This window comes from Coregonus clupeaformis, chromosome 6 (assembly GCF_020615455.1).
Source record: "Coregonus clupeaformis isolate EN_2021a chromosome 6, ASM2061545v1, whole genome shotgun sequence".
NCBI lineage: Eukaryota > Metazoa > Chordata > Actinopteri > Salmoniformes > Salmonidae > Coregonus > Coregonus clupeaformis.
In genome coordinates, this window is record NC_059197.1 from 52,450,036 (window position 1) to 52,469,131 (window position 19,096).

General features: G+C 42.9%; 1 protein-coding gene across 2 annotated transcripts; it reads left to right on the forward strand.

Annotated features, from left to right (window-relative positions):
* The first annotated feature begins 723 nt into the window (after positions 1–723).
* anos1a (anosmin 1a) lies at positions 724–19,065 on the forward strand. Of its 2 annotated transcripts, none has more exons than XM_041904039.2 (14): positions 724–982; positions 6,476–6,523; positions 11,846–11,908; positions 12,228–12,450; positions 12,889–13,073; positions 13,243–13,372; positions 13,940–14,151; positions 14,934–15,066; positions 15,295–15,426; positions 16,206–16,294; positions 16,420–16,591; positions 16,843–17,072; positions 17,514–17,655; positions 18,387–19,065. In XM_041904039.2, exons 1-14 carry the CDS (start codon positions 791–793, stop codon positions 18,437–18,439), a joined length of 2,004 nt encoding a protein of 667 aa, XP_041759973.2. In that variant the 5' UTR covers positions 724–790; the 3' UTR covers positions 18,440–19,065. The 2 variants fall into 2 exon arrangements, with proteins under 2 accessions (XP_041759973.2, XP_041759972.2); XM_041904038.2 differs by having other exon boundaries at positions 725–988.
* The last annotated feature ends 31 nt before the right edge of the window (positions 19,066–19,096 follow it).

The following is a 19,096-nucleotide window of genomic DNA, read 5'->3' on the forward strand; positions in this document are numbered from 1 at the left end:
AATGTTGTTCTCTGCTACCGGTGAAAATGGTGGGGTTCCCTGGAAGCTGTGTGACTTCCCGCCCCCCAGATAGGTTTCCATGAGGCAACAAACTGTTCTACTAAATAACTACTACACTAAGAAGCTTGTTAGTCAGGTAAGTTTCAATGCATGAACGAATGAATGGATTAATTAATTAATTAATTAATTAAAATTAAGGGATGAATCTCAAATAAGACACACTGAATATGTAGAAAATGATTTTTCAGTACAGTCAATGATAACATTTAAGAGATTCTGAAGTGATTGTTGCAGTTCTGTGTTTTTTTTGTCTCCAGAAAAAGTATTGGGCAAGACCATAAACAGGTGTAGTGAGTTGCAGGTGAACAGGAGTGCTGAGGGGTGGATTCTGTAGATTTTGTTTATGTGTTATTACCCTTTATCAAAATGCATTCTTCATTTGAAGCAGGACATTATCATTCAAGATAAAGATACTACTATACCTGGTTTTATAATGTGAGGTAGATTAGCCCTTACATTTAGATTGTAATTTTGGAGGTTATTTGGCAATGATAACTTAAACAATTTCAGCAATTAAACAATTAGATGGCATCAGTCCAAACTTATCACACACATCATACCTGAGATAATTAGCTGTTTATCGTAGATTTCTTCCATTGGCAGACTGCGCTCAGATCCTGGCTCCTCCCTTCGACATAGAAGTTTCATCAGTTTCCCGGGCTGCATCCACAAACTGTCATAAACCTGTCCTGTCGTTAAGGGGAAGCACGTAAGAGAAAAGGACTAGACAATGTTATTATCCAAAAGTAGAGGTGTATTTGCGAGTCTTTGTTTGTGGAGTATCTTGTTCTTGAGTGTCAATGCGAAGACGAAGAAGAAAGACGAGACCCAGTCGATGAACGACATCTACCGAGGGAGATGCGCTTCTAGGTGCCTCAGCTTGCACAGCACTCGCATAGCGACGCTCTCCAAACAATATCAGGTAGAGGTAAGGCCAAAACAAGCGCGCGAGCATGCTACTGTCTTCATGGAATAAAGTCAAAGTTGGATCAAACGCAGGCAATCCGATTTGTTTTACTGCATTATATAATATTCCCATTACTTTTTATGGGTAAATGAATTAATAAACAAGAATGTGCTTGAAATAGACCATTGCATTAATGATGAGGACATGTTTGTTTTTCTTGTTTTTCTAATTTTGTTGATTATTATCTGATAACTGATGTTTTGTTTTTGGCCTCACAATAACTACTTTAGATTTGGTATGTGTGCAAACTAGACAATATTTGGAGACAATTCAGTATCATGTTCTGACAGAGGAAACTGACTAGACACTTTACTCCTCATTAGAACGTTCTCTTTACCATGTCCCATTTTAAAATCTGACTCTGCATTGAGAAGTGGAGCAACCTACTGGCTGATGGAGAAGGGGAGAGAGAGAGGCTTGTTATCCTAATTACGTCCATACCAAGCCCTTCACTACCCCTCCAGTCCCAAGCCTATGACACTGTGACTGAGCCAACCAGTTCACATGATCAAGTTCATGTCCTCGTCCTCCTTGGATGACATACAGTACATGGAGATAACTAATCCTTAGCAGTGAACATGCCCAGTTACCCACTATTCAGCCTCAGGATTTGGAAGGATGGCCCCGCGAGAATACCCACTAGTATACTCCCACATAGTAGTCCTATATAGTTTACTGAATGAATTGATCCATAGGGAATATGGAATGGTAAACTAGTGAGACACATAGCTATGGTTTATTATCACGGGTCTGGAACTGCACTGACATCACATCATTAGCCACACTGTCATGCACTCATGACCTCTCTAAGGGTCAGGATGTGACCTTTAACCTGTTTAATCACTACTTCCCACAGATCATGTAGCAGGGTCGATTTTAGATTGCAGGGGCAGTCCAGCTATTCTCTCTATGGTGGAATTCCTGTCATAGATCAAATCTATCCATTGTAGGAGTGGGTAGGATACTATGTCATGTTAGCCTATATAATGGCAAATTATCATCATTGCCAGACTTGGGTATACCTACGCTTCAGCTATACGTTTTCACCTTTTTGGCACATGTGCATCAATTCGACACAGTAATGGACATGAAGCATATTGTTTGGAAGGTCTCTGTTGGCAATGTGCTGGAAGCAGCCATGGAATTACATCTTGGTACAGATTGTTGAATCTATCGTAAACTTTCCATATTGGAAAGTCCCTTTCTGAGATTTGATGGAAACTTTTTAATATGACAATCTACTCCAGACAGTGAATTAAAATGATGTTAATGTCACCATCAGTCTGGGTTGTAGTTGTTGGACAGGACCATTAGTCTGCTTTGAGGTGGTTAAAACTTAGACCTGCATCCCAAATGACACCCATTCCCTATGTAGTGCACTACTTTTTACCAGGGCCCATAGGGCTCTGGTCAAAGGTAGTGCACTATATAAGGAATAGGGTGCCATTTGGGACGTAGCCTTGCCCTTGATTTCCAGTCTTTCACATTTGATATTTCTGAAACAATTGTCTGACTTGTGAGATTAGTTCTGACTTGCGTCAGAGGTTATATTGTGCTCCATTCATTTAGTCAGTGACATAACAAAAATGCCCTTATCTGTCCTGACTTTCATGTCCCTTGGGCTGCCATAGTAGCCTTCATAACATGGGTATGACTCATTGTCTGAGTCCCAAATGGTACTCTATTCCCTTCCTAGTGCGCTACTTTTGACCAGAGCCCTATAGGCCCTGTTCAAAGGTAGTGCACTATAATAGGAATATGATGCAGACATTCATTGACCTGATAATGACAGAGAGGTCAGGTGACTATCTGTCTTTAGCCGGCACTGGATACAGTGGTCTTTTCTGCCCACAACCACCCCTCCCAGACCCTTGCGCCTGCATTGGACAGAGGAAGGCCAGGGTGCCTTTGACTGGCCTGCGCGGTCTTCTCAGACGTTAGGTCACTTTCTTTACCACTCCAAAAGTTGTGTTGCTAACATTAATTGGTAAAAAGCGTGTTTGTACACTTTGGACTTTTGTTACATTGTAGTTAAGATAATAGTTAAGACTTTTTTCCACTGCACTACATGTTTTGTGTTATGTAATTATACTTCATAATAGAAACTGAAATACTGACTGTCCTCTTCTCTCCCTAGTAATTATACTACTGACTGTCATCTACTCTCCCTAGTAGTTATACTACTGACTGTCCTCTACTCTCCCTAGTAATTATACTACTGACTGTCCTCTACTCTCCCTAGTAATTATACTACTGACTGTCCTCTACTCTCCCTAGTAATTATACTACTGACTGTCCTCTACCCTCTACTCTCCCTAGTAATTATACTACTGACTGTCCTCTACTCTCTTCTCTCACTAGTAATTATACTACTGACTGTCCTCTACTCTCTTCTCTCACTAGTAATTATACTACTGACTATCCTCTACTCTCCCTAGTAATTATACTACTGACTGTCCTCTATTCTCCCTAGTAATTATACTACTGACAGTCCTCTACGCTCTACTCTCCTAGTAATTATACTACTGACTGTCCTCTACTCTCCCTAGTAGTTATACTACTGACTGTCCTCTACTCTCTACTCTCCCTAGTAATTATACTACTGACTGTCCTCTACTCTCCCTAGTAATTATACTACTGACTATCCTCTACTCTCCCTAGTAATTATACTACTGACTGTCCTCTACTCTCCCTAGTAATTATACTACTGACTGTCCTCTACGCTCTACTCTCCCTAGTAATTATACTACTGACTGTCCTCTACTCTCCCTAGTAGTTATACTACTGACTGTCCTCTACTCTCTACTCTCCCTAATAATTATACTACTGACTGTCCTCTACTCTCCCTAGTAATTCTACTACTGACTGTCCTCTACTCTCCCTAGTAATTATACTACTGACTGTCCTCTCTTCTCTCACTAGTAATTATACTACTGACTGTCCTCTACTCTCTTCTCTCACTAGTAATTATACTACTGACTATCCTCTACACTCCCTAGTAATTATACTACTGACTGTCCTCTACTCTCCCTAGTAATTATACTACTGACTGTCCTCTACGCTCTACTCTCCCTAGTAATTATACTACTGACTGTCCTCTACTCTCCCTAGTAGTTATACTACTGACTGTCCTCTACTCTCTACTCTCCCTAGTAATTATACTACTGACTGTCCTCTACTCTCCCTAGTAATTATACTACTGACTGTCCTCTACTCTCCCTAGTAATTATACTACTGACTGTCCTCTACTCTCCCTAGTAATTATACTACTGACTGTCTTCTACTCTCTTCTCTCACTAGTAATTATACTACTGACTGTCATCTACTCTCTTCTCTCACTAGTAATTATACTACTGACTATCCTCTACTCTCCCTAGTAATTATACTACTGACTGTCCTCTACTCTCCCTAGTAATTATACTACTGACTGTCCTCTACTCTCCCTAGTAATTATACTACTGACTGTCCTCTACTCTCTACTCTCCCTAGTAATTATACTACTGACTGTCCTCTACTCTCCCTAGTAATTATACTACTGACTGTCCTCTACTCTCTATTCTCCCTAGTAATTATACTACTGACTGTCCTCTACTCTATTCTCCCTAGTAATTATACTACCGACTGTCCTCTACTCTCCCTAGTAATTATACTACTGACTGTCCTCTACTCTCCCTAGTAATTATACTACCGACTGTCCTCTACTCTCCCTAGTAATTATACTACTGACTGTCCTCTACTCTCCCTAGTAATTATACTACTGACTGTCCTCTACTCTCTACTCTCCCTAGTAATTATACTACTGACTGTCCTCTACTCTCTTCTCTCACTAGTAATTATACTACTGACTGTCCTCTACTCTCTACTCTCCCTAGTAATTATACTACTGACTGTCCTCTACTCTCTTCTCTCACTAGTAATTATACTACTCTGACTGTCCTCTACTCTCTTCTCTCACTAGTAATTATACTACTGACTATCCTCTACTCTCCCTAGTAATTATACTACTGACTGTCCTCTACTCTCCCTAGTAATTATACCACTGACTGTCCTCTACTCTCTTCTCTCACTAGTAATTATACTACTGACTGTCCTCTACGCTCTACTCTCCCTAGTAATTATACTACTGACTGTCCTCTACTCTCCCTAGTAGTTATACTACTGACTGTCCTCTACTCTCTACTCTCCCTAGTAATTATACTACTGACTGTCCTCTACTCTCCCTAGTAAGTATACTACTGACTGTCCTCTACTCTCCCTAGTAATTATTCTACTGACTGTCCTCTACTCTCTACTCTCCCTAGTAGTTATACTACTGACTGTCCTCTACTCTCCCTAGTAATTATACTACTGACTGTCCTCTACTCTCTACTCTCCCTAGTAATTATACTACTGACTGTCCTCTACTCTCCCTAGTAATTATACTACTGACTGTCCTCTACTCTCCCTAGTAATTATTCTACTGACTGTCCTCTACTCTCTACTCTCCCTAGTAATTATACTACTGACTGTTCTCTACTCTCCCTAGTAATTATACTACTGACTGTCCTTTACTCTCCCTAGTAATTATACTACTGACTGTCCTCTACTCTCACTAGTAATTATACTACTGACTGTCCTCTACTCTCCCTAGTAATTATTCTACTGACTGTCCTCTACTCTCTACTCTCCCTAGTAATTGTACTACTGACTGTCCTCTACTCTCCCTAGTAATTATTCTACTGACTGTCCTCTACTCTCCTAGTAATTATACTACTGACTGTCCTCTACTCTCCCTAGTAATTATTCTACTGACTGTCCTCTACTCTCTACTCTCCCTAGTAATTGTACTACTGACTGTCCTCTACTCTCCCTAGTAATTATTCTACTGACTGTCCTCTACTCTCTACTCTCCCTAGTAATTGTACTACTGACTGTCCTCTACTCTCCCTAGTAATTATTCTACTGACTGTCCTCTACTCTCCCTAGTAATTATACTACTGACTGTCCTCTACTCTCCCTAGTAATTATTCTACTGACTGTCCTCTACTCTCTACTCTCCCTAGTAATTATACTACTGACTGTCCTCTACTCTCCCTAGTAATTATACTACTGACTGTCCTCTACTCTCCCTAGTAATTATACTACTGACTGTCCTCTACTCTCCCTAGTAATTATACTACTGACTGTCCTCTACTCTCCCTAGTAATTATTCTATTGACTGTCCTACTCTCTACTCTCCCTAGTAATTATACTATTGACTGTTCTCTACTCTCCCTAGTAATTATACTACTGACTGTCCTCTACTCTCTATTCTCCCTAGTAATTATAATACCGACTGTCCTCTACTCTCCCTAGTAATGATACTACCGACTGTCCTCTACTCTCCCTAGTAATTATACTACCGACTGTCCTCTACTCTCCCTAGTAATTATACTACTGACTGTCCTCTACTCTCTTCCCTCCCTACAGAACAATGGATCCCTGGGCTGGTGTCAAAATCATAAGCAGTGTGCCAAGGTAACGTACTGATGTTTACATGCATACCTATTACCTAACATGATAGAAATCACACAAACGGAATAATCTATTTTCAGACAGGAAAAGCTTTCAGGGAAAGTCAGCAGCTGAACAAATAGCATGATAAATCATTGCCTTAGTCTTAGTCGTAGTGGTTCCTACCCAGTACTCTATGTACCATTCAATACCATATATCACTATATCAGCTAATATACTGCAGCTAGCTATGTACTGTACCTCTGTAGATCATAGAGCCTAAATAATATACAATCACAAAGTATAGCGACGGGTGCTTTAGATGGATGCTTGGCTGTTAAGCTCTTAGTCTCTCCACTTCTTATTCTGCATATCCTTCTCTGGAAGCCAGAATTGTCTTTAGGTAAAGAGCTGCACTCATTTTTGGTAATGAGCACAGTAACATTCTCTAACAGCCCTTCAGTATAGTATCCCCACAGTGTACAGAAGTGAAGCTGACATGTTGCCTTTGTGATTATTCCACAAGCTTCAGTATACTGTAGTATACAAAAATAGAATGGTTGCACAGTTGTCATATCTCATGACGCAAACAGCAGTCAAATACCATCATGAACAATATTATCTCATGTTTTTGATAAACGGAATTATGTTTTTTCAATAACACGTTCACACTCGTAGCTATTTATTCTGAAGCCACATTCCTAATTAGTTTGGAATTGTCTTTGTGACTGTATTGTTACTTTGTTTACTACAGTATAATACTCTGGCTAGTTGTGTGTTTGTGTCACCATATGGGAAATGAGCACAACCACACACGTCTCTCTCTGTGACAGACAGACACACCCCAGGGTAGGCTTGCAGCAGAAACACGGTCAGCCAGGCGCTGACCTCTCTTGGTGGGTCCATGAAAACATTTGGCCAACTGCTCAGCAGATTTCTCCAGAACTCCAGAGAGCGTTTTCACTCAAACTTTAAACCAGGCCAATCCTTGTAGCATGATAGCATCCTCTACACTAGGTCCACGTAATATAGCCTGGAACCAAAACGGATATGCTATGTATTTATATCAGTTTGGATACCAGGCTACAGAGAATAAGATGTCAGCGCTTTCCTTGTTTTCTTGAAGAGTGATAACGCTATTTTATTCTCGTTAAGAAAGAACACAGCCAATTACAATCCTCTTCGTTGTAGAATGTTCATTACACGGCAGCTAATTGCCAAATTAGAGGCTCTGAAGTGGAGATGAAGAATACATTTATTCTAACTAAGGAGATCTTAATGTCTCTGCAGTCTCACTTTAAAAGTAAACTTGCTTTGCTTTCAGTGCAGTTATGTGTCACCAATGGTTTGGTATATCACTACAACTCAACATTAGATTTGATAGGCTGCCCAAGGATTTCAGTCTGATTTAAGGTGTTCCGGAAATGTCACTACCTACTATGTAAGCTGTAGTTCCAGCTCATCCACAAAATTAGAAGTCAGACCCTCATGTTTTGCAATATTTGATTACAGGAGATTATTTGTTTCGCTGCATAAGCCATCGCATGTCTGCATCAAGCAAGTGGCTCATTTGGTTATTGCTTGCAGCAGTGTTTACGGCCACACTGAAAGTCCACCCACAACTTATCGGAGACAAAAACAGTGCTGCCATTTTAAAGCCCTCAATGATTACATCCAGTAGAGCTATGATAATGTTTGGTCACAATTGTCAGATCATCCTGTACTTTGCCCATGCATACTCAGCCTCATGTTGTCTCTGTGGACCTCCCTGGTAATGATGAGTGACTGTTAATCCGCCTGTCACTATCTCCTCGAGGCAGCCAGTCAATTAAGGCTACTATAGATGATTACCATAGTCTGTTAAAATAGAGTCCGGTCACATCTTCATTTAAAGGCTTAGCAGGGGATGACAGGATCGCTTCAGTGCCTCATTTAGGAGAGCCGTGGATGGTCATAATTGCCATGCTATTACACTGGACTGCCTGTCAGCCTCTCAGCTCTGCTGATATGAATGCTTAGTTGAAGTCATTATTTTTTATCACCTCACGACAAGCCAAGGCCCCTTCAGATTGGCGTTTAGGCAGCACTTTGGAGTCATTAGTGTACTAACTAACACTTACTGGTCTAGCAGTTGGGATGATGTGCCCTAAGGACAAAAAATAAGGCTGAAATGGCACCCTATTCCATATATAGTGCACTACTTTTGACCAGAGCCCTATGCAGGCAATAGGGTGCCATTTTTAACACGGCACATTAATGCATCTTCTTCCTTCCACCACAGACATGACCGTATGATATAATAAACAGTGTTAGGACTACAGAGAGGTGGAGAACTGCATGCGCTTGTCCTCTTGAGAAAGACTCTGGAACCCCCTCAAAGCCTGTTCAATTTGTAGAAACAGGAAGGGAGAGACAAAGGCAGGGTCTCATCTGGGCATGGTATCAAACACTGTTGTGTGCTACAGTATAGCCAGGCTGCATCCCAAATGGCACCCTTTTCCCTATTTAGTGCATTTATTTTGACCAGGGCCCATATGGCGCTGGTCAAAAGTAGTGCACTATATATAGAGAATAGCGTACCATTTGGGACGCAGGCTCAGTCTACACCACCCAAAAAGAACAGCAGCATTATGCACGGTCAGCAGAGAAGTCACTGAGGCCATTATCTACTGACATTCACAGAGGAGACGGTTCAATCTCGTCCTACTACGTACAGAAATGGCCATGTGCACTCTGCTGGTGCTTTTCGTGGTTTCCCTTGTTCCTTTGTAAAACAGGGCAGGTTTTCCTGTGTTCAAAATCAAGAGTAAGCATTATCGACTTTCAAATGTCTATCAAATGTCGGCCATCGAGGGGTAATACTCCTTTGTCTTTTGCAATCAGTGGAAGAGAATCCTTAGAATGTCTAGGAATTGACAGAACACCTATCAAGAGTCCTAGAACTCTGCTTTATTTGCGGTCGGTCCCTAGTGGAAAGGAATGCTTGGTTTGAGTTTGAAATGGGGCGGAAAACGAAGCGTAGCCGGCACGATAAGAACGAGGAGACGAGAGAGTCTGAGCGTCAGTTGGGATTAGAGGAAGAATCTCCCGTTGGAGACCAGAGAAGGGAGATAAGAGATGACAGGACAAACAGGGACACTCGTAGTACAGAATGGTACTAGGCTATGTCAGGGAGCCGAGGACCTAGACACGATGTGAGAGCTTTAGACATGCAGTACATTGTAGTATGGAGGGACTGTAGGAGAGATAAAGCGAGGACAGGGTACTACAGGAGAGTAGAGGGGTTAAGAGAGCTAGTTGAATGTTTGAGCAATGTATGAGCATGTTACTGAATGGGAAAGGGTACAACGTCAGGCTTTAGCAGTTTCAGGATTTTCCTTCCATACAAGTAGCAGTGGGCCTGGGGCGAGCTCGGCAGGGTATCCGCGTTTCCCTCACCATAAAGTGGGCACCTCAGCTGCATTTAAATGTGTGCCTCCTTCCTTCACATTATTCAGAGTTTCCGACAACTACCAACACCCTCCACCCCATTCCACCCTTCACACATTTGCTCACACACACACACACGCTCACACACACACACACACACACACTTGCTCATGGTTTCACAGCAGCTGAAGATAAATGTGTTTCCCAAACTCATTCAGACCAAAACGTTGCCCCAGGATAACTCCAATCTTCACTCCACGCCTTGAAAACTTTCAACAACAGATTGCATGGTTGAGGTTTTCTCTACAAGGTTGTAGGAGTGAATTGAACATGCTGTTATACTTGTGTCAAGGCGTAAGTAAGAAATAATAAGCATACTGAGTTTATATACTGAACACAAATATAAACGCAACATGTAGTGTTGGTCCCATGTTTCATGAGCTGAAATAAAAGATCCCCGAAATTTTCCATACGCACAAAAAGCTTATTTCGCTCAACTTTTGTGCACACGCGTTTATATCCCTGTTTGTAAGCATTTCTCCTTTGCCAAGATAATCCATCCACCTGACAGGTGTGGCATATCAAGAAACTGATTAAACAGCATGATGATTACAAAGGTGCACCTTGTGCTGGGGACAATAAAAGGCCACTCTAAAATGTGCAGTTTTGTCACACAACACAATGCCACAGATGTCTCAAGTTTTGAGGGAGCATGTAATTGGCATGCTGGCTGCAGGAATGTCCACCAGAGTTGTTGCCAGAGAATTGAATGTTCATTTCTCTACCATAATCCGCCTCCAACGTTGTTTTAGAGAATTTGGCAGTACGTCCAACTGGCGTCACAACCGCAGACAACGTGTAACCACGCTAGCCCAGGACCTCCACATCCGGCTTCTTCACCTGTGGGATCGTCTGAGACCAGCCCCCCGGACAGCTGATAAAACTGAGGAGTATTTCTGTCTGTAATAAAGCCCTTTTGTGGGAAAAACTCATTCTGATTGGCTGGGCCTGGCTCCCAAGTGGGTGGGCCTATGCCCTCCCAGGCCCACGCATGGCTGCGCCCCATGTGAAATCCATAGATTAGTGCCTAATGAATTTTAAATTGACTGATTGCCTTCTATGAACTGTAACTCAGTAAAATCGTTGAAATTGTTGCATGTTGTGTTTATTTTTGTTCAGTATAGTTAAACCTGGATAAAGAGTGACAGCACATATCAGATGGAAATTGTTACTGTAATATGGTAACTTTCAAATTACCCCTAGAGCCACCAGCCTTACTGTACATTGCGATGCAACATTCCCCACTGCCTTTCCTCCATGGCTACCAACCACTGTGTTTCATAACAGCATGAAATTGGAAATGTGAATATTCCCCTGGGCTGTCTAGCCTGGGTTACTCATGCAGAAAGAGTGTCTCTCAGGGACAAGGACAGCAGTACAGATCTACAAGCCGCTACAGGAAGCGCATAGATAACAAACACACTGTGGAAGAGTGGTGTTCTTTGATTTTCAAACATCCTATTTATTTCCCTTATACTGATGTTTTCCAAAGTAAGTGTGGGTCCAGCAGCCTGCTGTCCAGTTCTTTAGCCGTTCTCTTCTCGAGAGTCAGGAACAACGACAAGGCCACAGATGTCAGATACATACAAAGATTCATCCCAATAAACGCCAAACTGCTAAAGTTTGTGGCAGCACTTTTTGCTGTTATATTGAGGGGAGAAGAAGTATGCAAGGGAAAGTGTTCCGTTTCAACCTTTGATGATCCTGTATAGTCTGTGTAGGACATAGAAGTGATTACTACTGTATTTTTCGGAATACCTTGGTGACACGTCTTTGCTGTAATAATAAAATCTCCCGTGGTGGCATGGAATGTGTGATGAGCCCTCACCCCAATCTCTGTTTCTCTCACCTTCAAAGTGCCTGGAACCATGCAAGGCCTCTTGGGACCTGAAGAGGAGCCAGTGCCGGGAGCTCTGTGCGGTATGATGACTTATGACAGCCTCGTACTACATTAAGTTAGGGGGGAGGAATGCACTGAGGAGAGGCTCAATGTGGTGAGGCTAAATTAGTAGAGTTCAGTTCAGATTCTCCTCCACATCATTTTGTTGTGCACAAGTAGTCAGACACAGGCATCTTTTACCTCAGTGCTTCCTCAATTTCCTCACTCAGTCGAAAGTAATCAGAAACATCACTTTTTCCTACGATTTCTACACAGTTTTTGGTTCTGTTATTTTAGTAGTAAAGCATCTGTGCTTTCTAAGACTTCTCTCTCTCTCTCTCCCCCAATCCTCCACGCCAGCGCTCAATTCCCAAGAAGCACTGGGAGTGTGTGACGAGTTGTGAGTTCCTGCGCTCGGTGGTGGCAGTGAAGCAGGGTGACTGCCCTGCCCCTGAGAAGGCCAGCGGATTCGCGGCGGCGTGCGTGGAGGGATGCGAGGAGGACAGCGAGTGCCCTGCCAAGAAGAAGTGCTGTTCCAACGGCTGTGGGCATACCTGCCAACCTCCCAAGAACCTTTACAAAGGTACAGCAACCTCCAGTACACACAGTATGTTTAGGAAAATAGACAGGAAACTACAGTAGGTCCTTTTTTTGTTTGTTGGTTACAACCAATATACTATCTGCAACCAATTTGCGGGCCAATTCAAAGATGAGATAAGAAACTCAAACTTTTGCTTAGATAATTCACTGATGTCAATGGAAGACATGGAATTTAGAATTAGTTCAGAATTAACCTAATACGCATGTGGGCGGCAGGTAGCCTAGCGGTTAAGAGCATTGGGCTAGTAACTGAACGTTTGCTGGTTCGAATCCCTGAGCCGACTAGGTGAAAAATCTGCTGATGTGCCCTTGAGCAAGGCATCTAACTAATTGCTCTGAATAAGAGCGGCTGCTAAACGACAAAAAAAATAATGATTTCATGTAACCTTTGACCTTGAAATGACCCACTTCACCCTTCCAGGAGCCCCTCTGAAGCCCAGGAAGGAACTGAGTTTTGAGGAGCTGAGGTCTGGTCAGATGGAGGTGAGCTGGTCCTCCCGATTCAACGTGTCGGCCGAGCCGGTCATCTACGTGGTCCAGAGGAGGTGGAACTACGGAATCCAACCCAGTGAGGATGCTGCTACACAGTGGGAGGTGGTAGCACAGGTTAGTCAGACTTTTTGATGCTTACTTATTGATACTGTATGTAGTTGATTATAAGGGGACAAATGTATGTAATCTACTTAGAATTCAATGTGTGGCAATGTATTGATTGTTCATGAAGTTGAACAACTCTCTGTCTCTGTTTTGCTCTCTCTCCCCCCCCTCCCCCCAGACCACGGAGGTGAAAGCGCGGCTTGCTGATATCCGGGCAGGCCGGTGGTACCAGTTCAGAGTGGCAGCAGTGAACGTCCACGGGACCAGAGGGTTCACCACTCCCAGTCGCCACATCCACACCAAGAAAGGTCAGGCAGAGTGTCTGTGTGTTTGTTTGTTTGTGTGTGTGAGCTGGCTGGCTTAAACACCCTGGGGTGATATTGCACTGACTGTAATGAAGATGAATACATTGGCTTTTGGCCATTTCTGAAGTGCTGTATTGTGGCTTTTGGCCATTTCTGAAGTGCTGTATTGTGGCTTTAGCCCCCTAGAGCTGTAATACCTTCCAGTCAATATATGAATAGCTTTAATAGACAGTTACTTAACCTTAATGTATTTGGCAGCTGTAATGTGCGGTGTGGGTTAGCTGTGCTGCATTTGTCAGTGAGAATGCCTCCATGATTGATTAACCTTTTTACTGCAGTGGGCTAAATCAGGGTCACACAGAGTGATTCCTGGGAGTCTTAAACACATTTTGACATAGAAACACCGGATTTTCGGCGGGTTTCTGAAATAATGTTTATTAATTATGAAATTATGAAAAATATTAATAACATTCTACCCATGAGGCAACTAAGTCATTTGACTGCAGGAAAGGGCTACTGATGTCTACATCAGACCAATGACACCTGATTGATTAATAATGTATTCACCAGACCCCTCCAGTCCCCCCACCCCATCTGAGCTGAGGGTGTCCAACGTGACCTTTGGCCCCGGCGGCAGGACGGTGTCGGTCCGGCTGCACTGGTCCATCCCCTCAGACCTGGATGTCCCTGTACACCACTACAAGGTGTCCTGGAGCTGGGCCACAGGCAGCACAGGGGCCACAGCACGACCTAAGACCAAGAGGAGGAAGATGGTCAATGGGGTAAGTCATAGAGGAAGTCCCCTACACTGACATGTTGGGCCCATGGGTTAGGTCAGTCATACCCATAGAAATGGAATGACGTGGTCTAAGGGGCTTTTGCGGTCTAGTCATTCTATTTCCATGGTCAAAGCCTTTTAGAAAAAAAGGCGCTATCTAGAACCTAAAAGGGTTCTTCGGCTGTCCCCATAGGAGAACCCTTTGAAGAACCCTTTTTGGTTCCAGGTAGAACCCTTTTGGGTTCCACGTAGGACCCTTTGAACAGAAGGTTCTATGTGGAACCAAAAAGGGTTCTATCTGGAACCAAAAAGGGTTATCCTATGGGGACAGCCATATAACCCTTTTTTCTAAGAGTGTACCTACCCTGACATGTAGGCACTCATTAACATGGGACATTCCCTGGGACAATGTACAGTGGAAGCCTGTTGTTTCAGAGCCAGTTTCTTTCCTCAAGCCACAACAAATGTAATGGAAGGATACACAATGGGAGTGTGGGTGGCTTTGATGACATAAACCCTCCAATCTGATGGTGCTTAGTGCTTACACACCAAACCAAGCAATTGTATAGTTGTCGCTTCTGGCAAATTAATCACAGATTGATGCTATTAAATAGCCAAAATCTGCATTATCTTATGAGCTCACGTCTGTTTTGGAAAATGACATTTTCCCGGCAAGTTATTACTGTGGTTATTGGACCTACTTTGTACCTTTTTGTTGTGTGGATATAGAGGATACAGAACGGTCTTTCTGACCCTATAACCCCTCTGTCCTGTATATGTATCCAGGGGCAGAGGGATGTGGAGCTGGAGAGTCTGCAAGCTAACAGGAGTTACAGTGTGGAGCTACAGGCCGTGTCCTACTGGGGACAGAACCCACTGAAAAGTCCAAAGGCCACCCTGCACTTCACCACACGACCCAGTACGTCAACAACAGTCAAAGCTTATCAACTGTCATTTGTTAAGGAAAATAGTTGATAATTAGGCTCGCCATATTCTGGAAACGTTCTCAAAGTTCTCAGGTTTTTCCAGAAATCCCGGTTGGAGGATTTTTACAGAATATTTACCCAGTATATCAAGGTTGGATGCGTGATATGTTTGCATCTGATATAACATCGCTTTCTTCCCATTTTCATTGTTGCACAATCAGGGGAGGAGCAGACGTCTGGCGCGCGCCCGGTCCCCGTCCCCAGGGGCTTTATCCCTGATGTGTTGGATGTGGGCACCCCCTTCTACCAGGATGGCCAGCTGCAGGTCCGGGTCTACTGGCAGAGGAGCACAGGTATGCAGGTGGAGACCCAGACACAGCCACACACACAAACATGCACACACACGTTAATGAACGCACGCACGCATAGGCGCACACACACACACGCAAGCATGCTTGCACGCGCACACACACACACACACACACACACACGTGCATTAACCCACGCATGCAACACCCACACACACACACACATTTGATTTGGCCTTTGACAAAAGCAGTGTGGCTGAGGAAATAATCCTCTAACCACCACCTCCCTATCGTAATGTAAACAGAGAGATTATCGTAAATGTACAGGATGCTTGTGGGTAATTAAACATGAAACAAAAGGCTGCTTTGTTACAAGCTGATAAGATGCACAGATGTACATCCTGAATCCTGTTCATGCAGGAACATGAGCACAGTAAGCTAGCATCGCTGACTCACTGGGCTACCCACAGCACACACACTGGGCTACCCACAGCACACACACTGGGCTACCCACAGCACACACACTGGGCTACCCACAGCACACACACTGGGCTACCCACAGCACACACACTGGGCTACCCACAGCACACACACTGGGCTACCCACAGCACACACACTGGGCTACCCACAGAGCCAACTGAGGAACAGCTTCTCTTACATTTTGCGTCAAAGAATCTGTTCTGTCTAAACAAGTTGAGCTTTATAGAAGTGAACCATTGACTCTTATTTTGAAAGGCCAATGTGTGCTTTGTCACCAGTGTTATGAGACAAATCAGCAGTTGATTGATGATGAATTGATTGATACTACTTTCCATCTCTCTCAGATCCCACTGTAGTTCGGTATCGTGTCCAGTGGGTACCAGATTACTGTGGACACAACCAGACCAAAGGAGTGGACAAGATCATCACACAGGTAACCAGTTTCATTCAGCCGATTTATGGTGAAACTTCAAGTAATATGAAGGGTATCTATCTCTATTGGAGTTACAGTATAGGGTGCTCTCATCATATGTGTCCGCTGTCTTTAACCTCTTATAGGAGGGCTTTGCCAGCCTCCCTGGCCTGCTCTTCTCCTGTAAGTACAGCGTGAACCTCCAGCCACTCGGTACTAAGGGACGTGCCCAGGCAGAAACCACCTTCTTCTTCACCCCCTCCTGTGCCACCATCAGGGCCAAGAGCCCCAAACACATCGCCTGTCCAGGGCAGGAAGGTGAGACACCACTGACCACCCAAAGATGACTTTGTCACTTTGTCATTGACCTAGTGAACCTTCAATTCACATTTCCATTGGTGTAACGCTCTATGTTTAAGATCAACTACATTGAAGTTGGACTGTGTAGAATCACTGATCTACATATCACCTTGCATCCTAAATAACTAGTAATTATGTGATCAAGATTAGAGATTCTGCGCTTCGCTTTGCTCAAACTGATCCCCTCAAACACTATGTTTGTCCCATAGGACCCTCTCCTACTCCTCCTCCCAAGGTGCTGTCCAAGGCAGAAAACCTGACCGCCTCCTTCATGGCCGACAAGGGTAACATCACAGCTGTGTTTACATGGGAGGTGTCTACGCCACTCCCACCCCAACAGCTCCACGGGTTCCAGGTCACATGGGCGGAAGTGACCTCAGCCAGTCGCCATAACAACCTTCCCAACAGCCTAATCTCACAGTCCCAGATACTACCACCAGTAAGTCCACCAGTATAAACCCGAATAGTGCTGTCCCAGTGGGCACAGACGTCAATTCAACGTCTATTCCACGTTGGTTCAACATAATATCGTTGAAATGACGTGGAAACAACGTTGATTCAACCAGTGTGTGCTCAGTGGGGTGCCACCATATACTGGAAACCCATATCAACTCAACGAATTAGCCCACCTTTATGCAACAAATCTAACCATTTGTCTCAGTAAATCAAAACCCTGTAATAACCAACAAATGTCTAAGTAATCAATTTTCATTTTCACAAATTCCCATGATTTGTTGTGATTTAAATAAGTAGCTTCACGGAATAGGGTGGTAGTGTAGTAGAGGAAGGTGACCAAAACATCCATATAGGAAAAAGCCAACCAGTTCCCCCTTTTAACAATTAACGAGCCCCTGCATTGCTGTCTTCCCTGTTCTCTCAGGAGCGTAACGTCCTGGTAGTGTCAGGTCTGCAGCTAGCCACCCTCTACAGGCTGGAGATCCAGGTGATTGGAGCAGGAGGGGAGGGTCCTGCCACCACCAAGACCTTTTACACTCCCAACACCTCGCCAGTCCTGCAGCACAGTAAGATCATTGATTGGATTATCTTTCTCTTTCCCAGATGCTAAAAGAGATTTACAATGGTAACTTTAAAGGAATGTATGGAATTTTACCAGATGACATCTAGTGGCTTTTTTGGGTACTGCCGATTATCATAGGCGTCTGTAATTATCTCTGGCCCTCTGTGGCCTTATCAAGTAAAATAGATTACAAAAAATCCAATATGATGATAAAAAAATAAAATAATAGAATGACAAAGCTGTAAAACATTATCCTAAATATAAACCAATTTAGTGAATTAAATATGTGTTTTAATATGAGGATTTCAGCATGAAAAGATCCTTTATATATTTTTTACACACTTATTTATTTGACTATATCAATATGTCTTTGTTGTAAATGTTTTGGGTACAGACTGGTTGCAGTGAAAAAAGACAATAGTTGGAAGAGTAACAGAGTTAATTGAAAATAAGGCCATTTTTGCATTAATTAGGCTATTTCCTCTTGAACCATATGGTCTATCCACTAGAAACTCATGGACAATATGGACACAGACATAACAAATGTATACTTTATATATGAATAAATAAATACATTGTATTTAAGTATAAATGACCCAAGTTACCATGGATTGCAATAGATTACCTGTTAATTACCATTATTACTGAATAATCTGGTAAATTACCAGTAGGTTTGCAACCCTAACTCTGACCTTATCATTGACCTGCTTGGCCTATCTCAATGTGACCATTCAGGACCCAGACTCAGGAATCATCACCAGCACCAGCCCACCATAGAGAGGCACTGAGAGATCAGCTGACCAGAACTAACCTCCCAGACTCAGGACACTGGAGAACAGCCACCAACAGAAGGGAGAAGGGTCCTCCTTCAGACATTACTCAGTCATGTCTCTACTGTTGTATGTGCACCCTACCAAACAAAGAAATTGCTAACAAGTAGCCCACCGATAAACAGTTCACCCAACCCTTCAATGAGGAAATGCTTCTGAATTTTGCATTTGGATATGAGTCTATATACAGTAGATAAAGATTCCTTAGAGACCTTGGCTTTGCATGTAAAATCCTAGTGTTTCCGGCATGAAATTATTTGTATTACAATCTCCTTCTCTCCGACAAATAGACAATGACTTGTCACTGTTAAATCATTACTTTTTTCAATATAAAAGTGATATTATTTTACGTTTTAATAGGCTGAAGATGTAATATTGTGTCCCAACTCTCATGTACTGTAAATGCTGTACATATAGTTTGTCTATAATTTATTTGTCTACAGTGGTTTATTTGTATGTATTACTGTACACCGTTGTCTTTGTGTTACATTTGACTGTGTATGTTCTTTCCAGATCACCCTTTTGTAAACTGACATACCCTGTATAGAGATGTTTTAAGTAAAAGTAAATTCCATGTCAAAAAGCGTCCTGTCTGTGCATATTTTATCATGTATG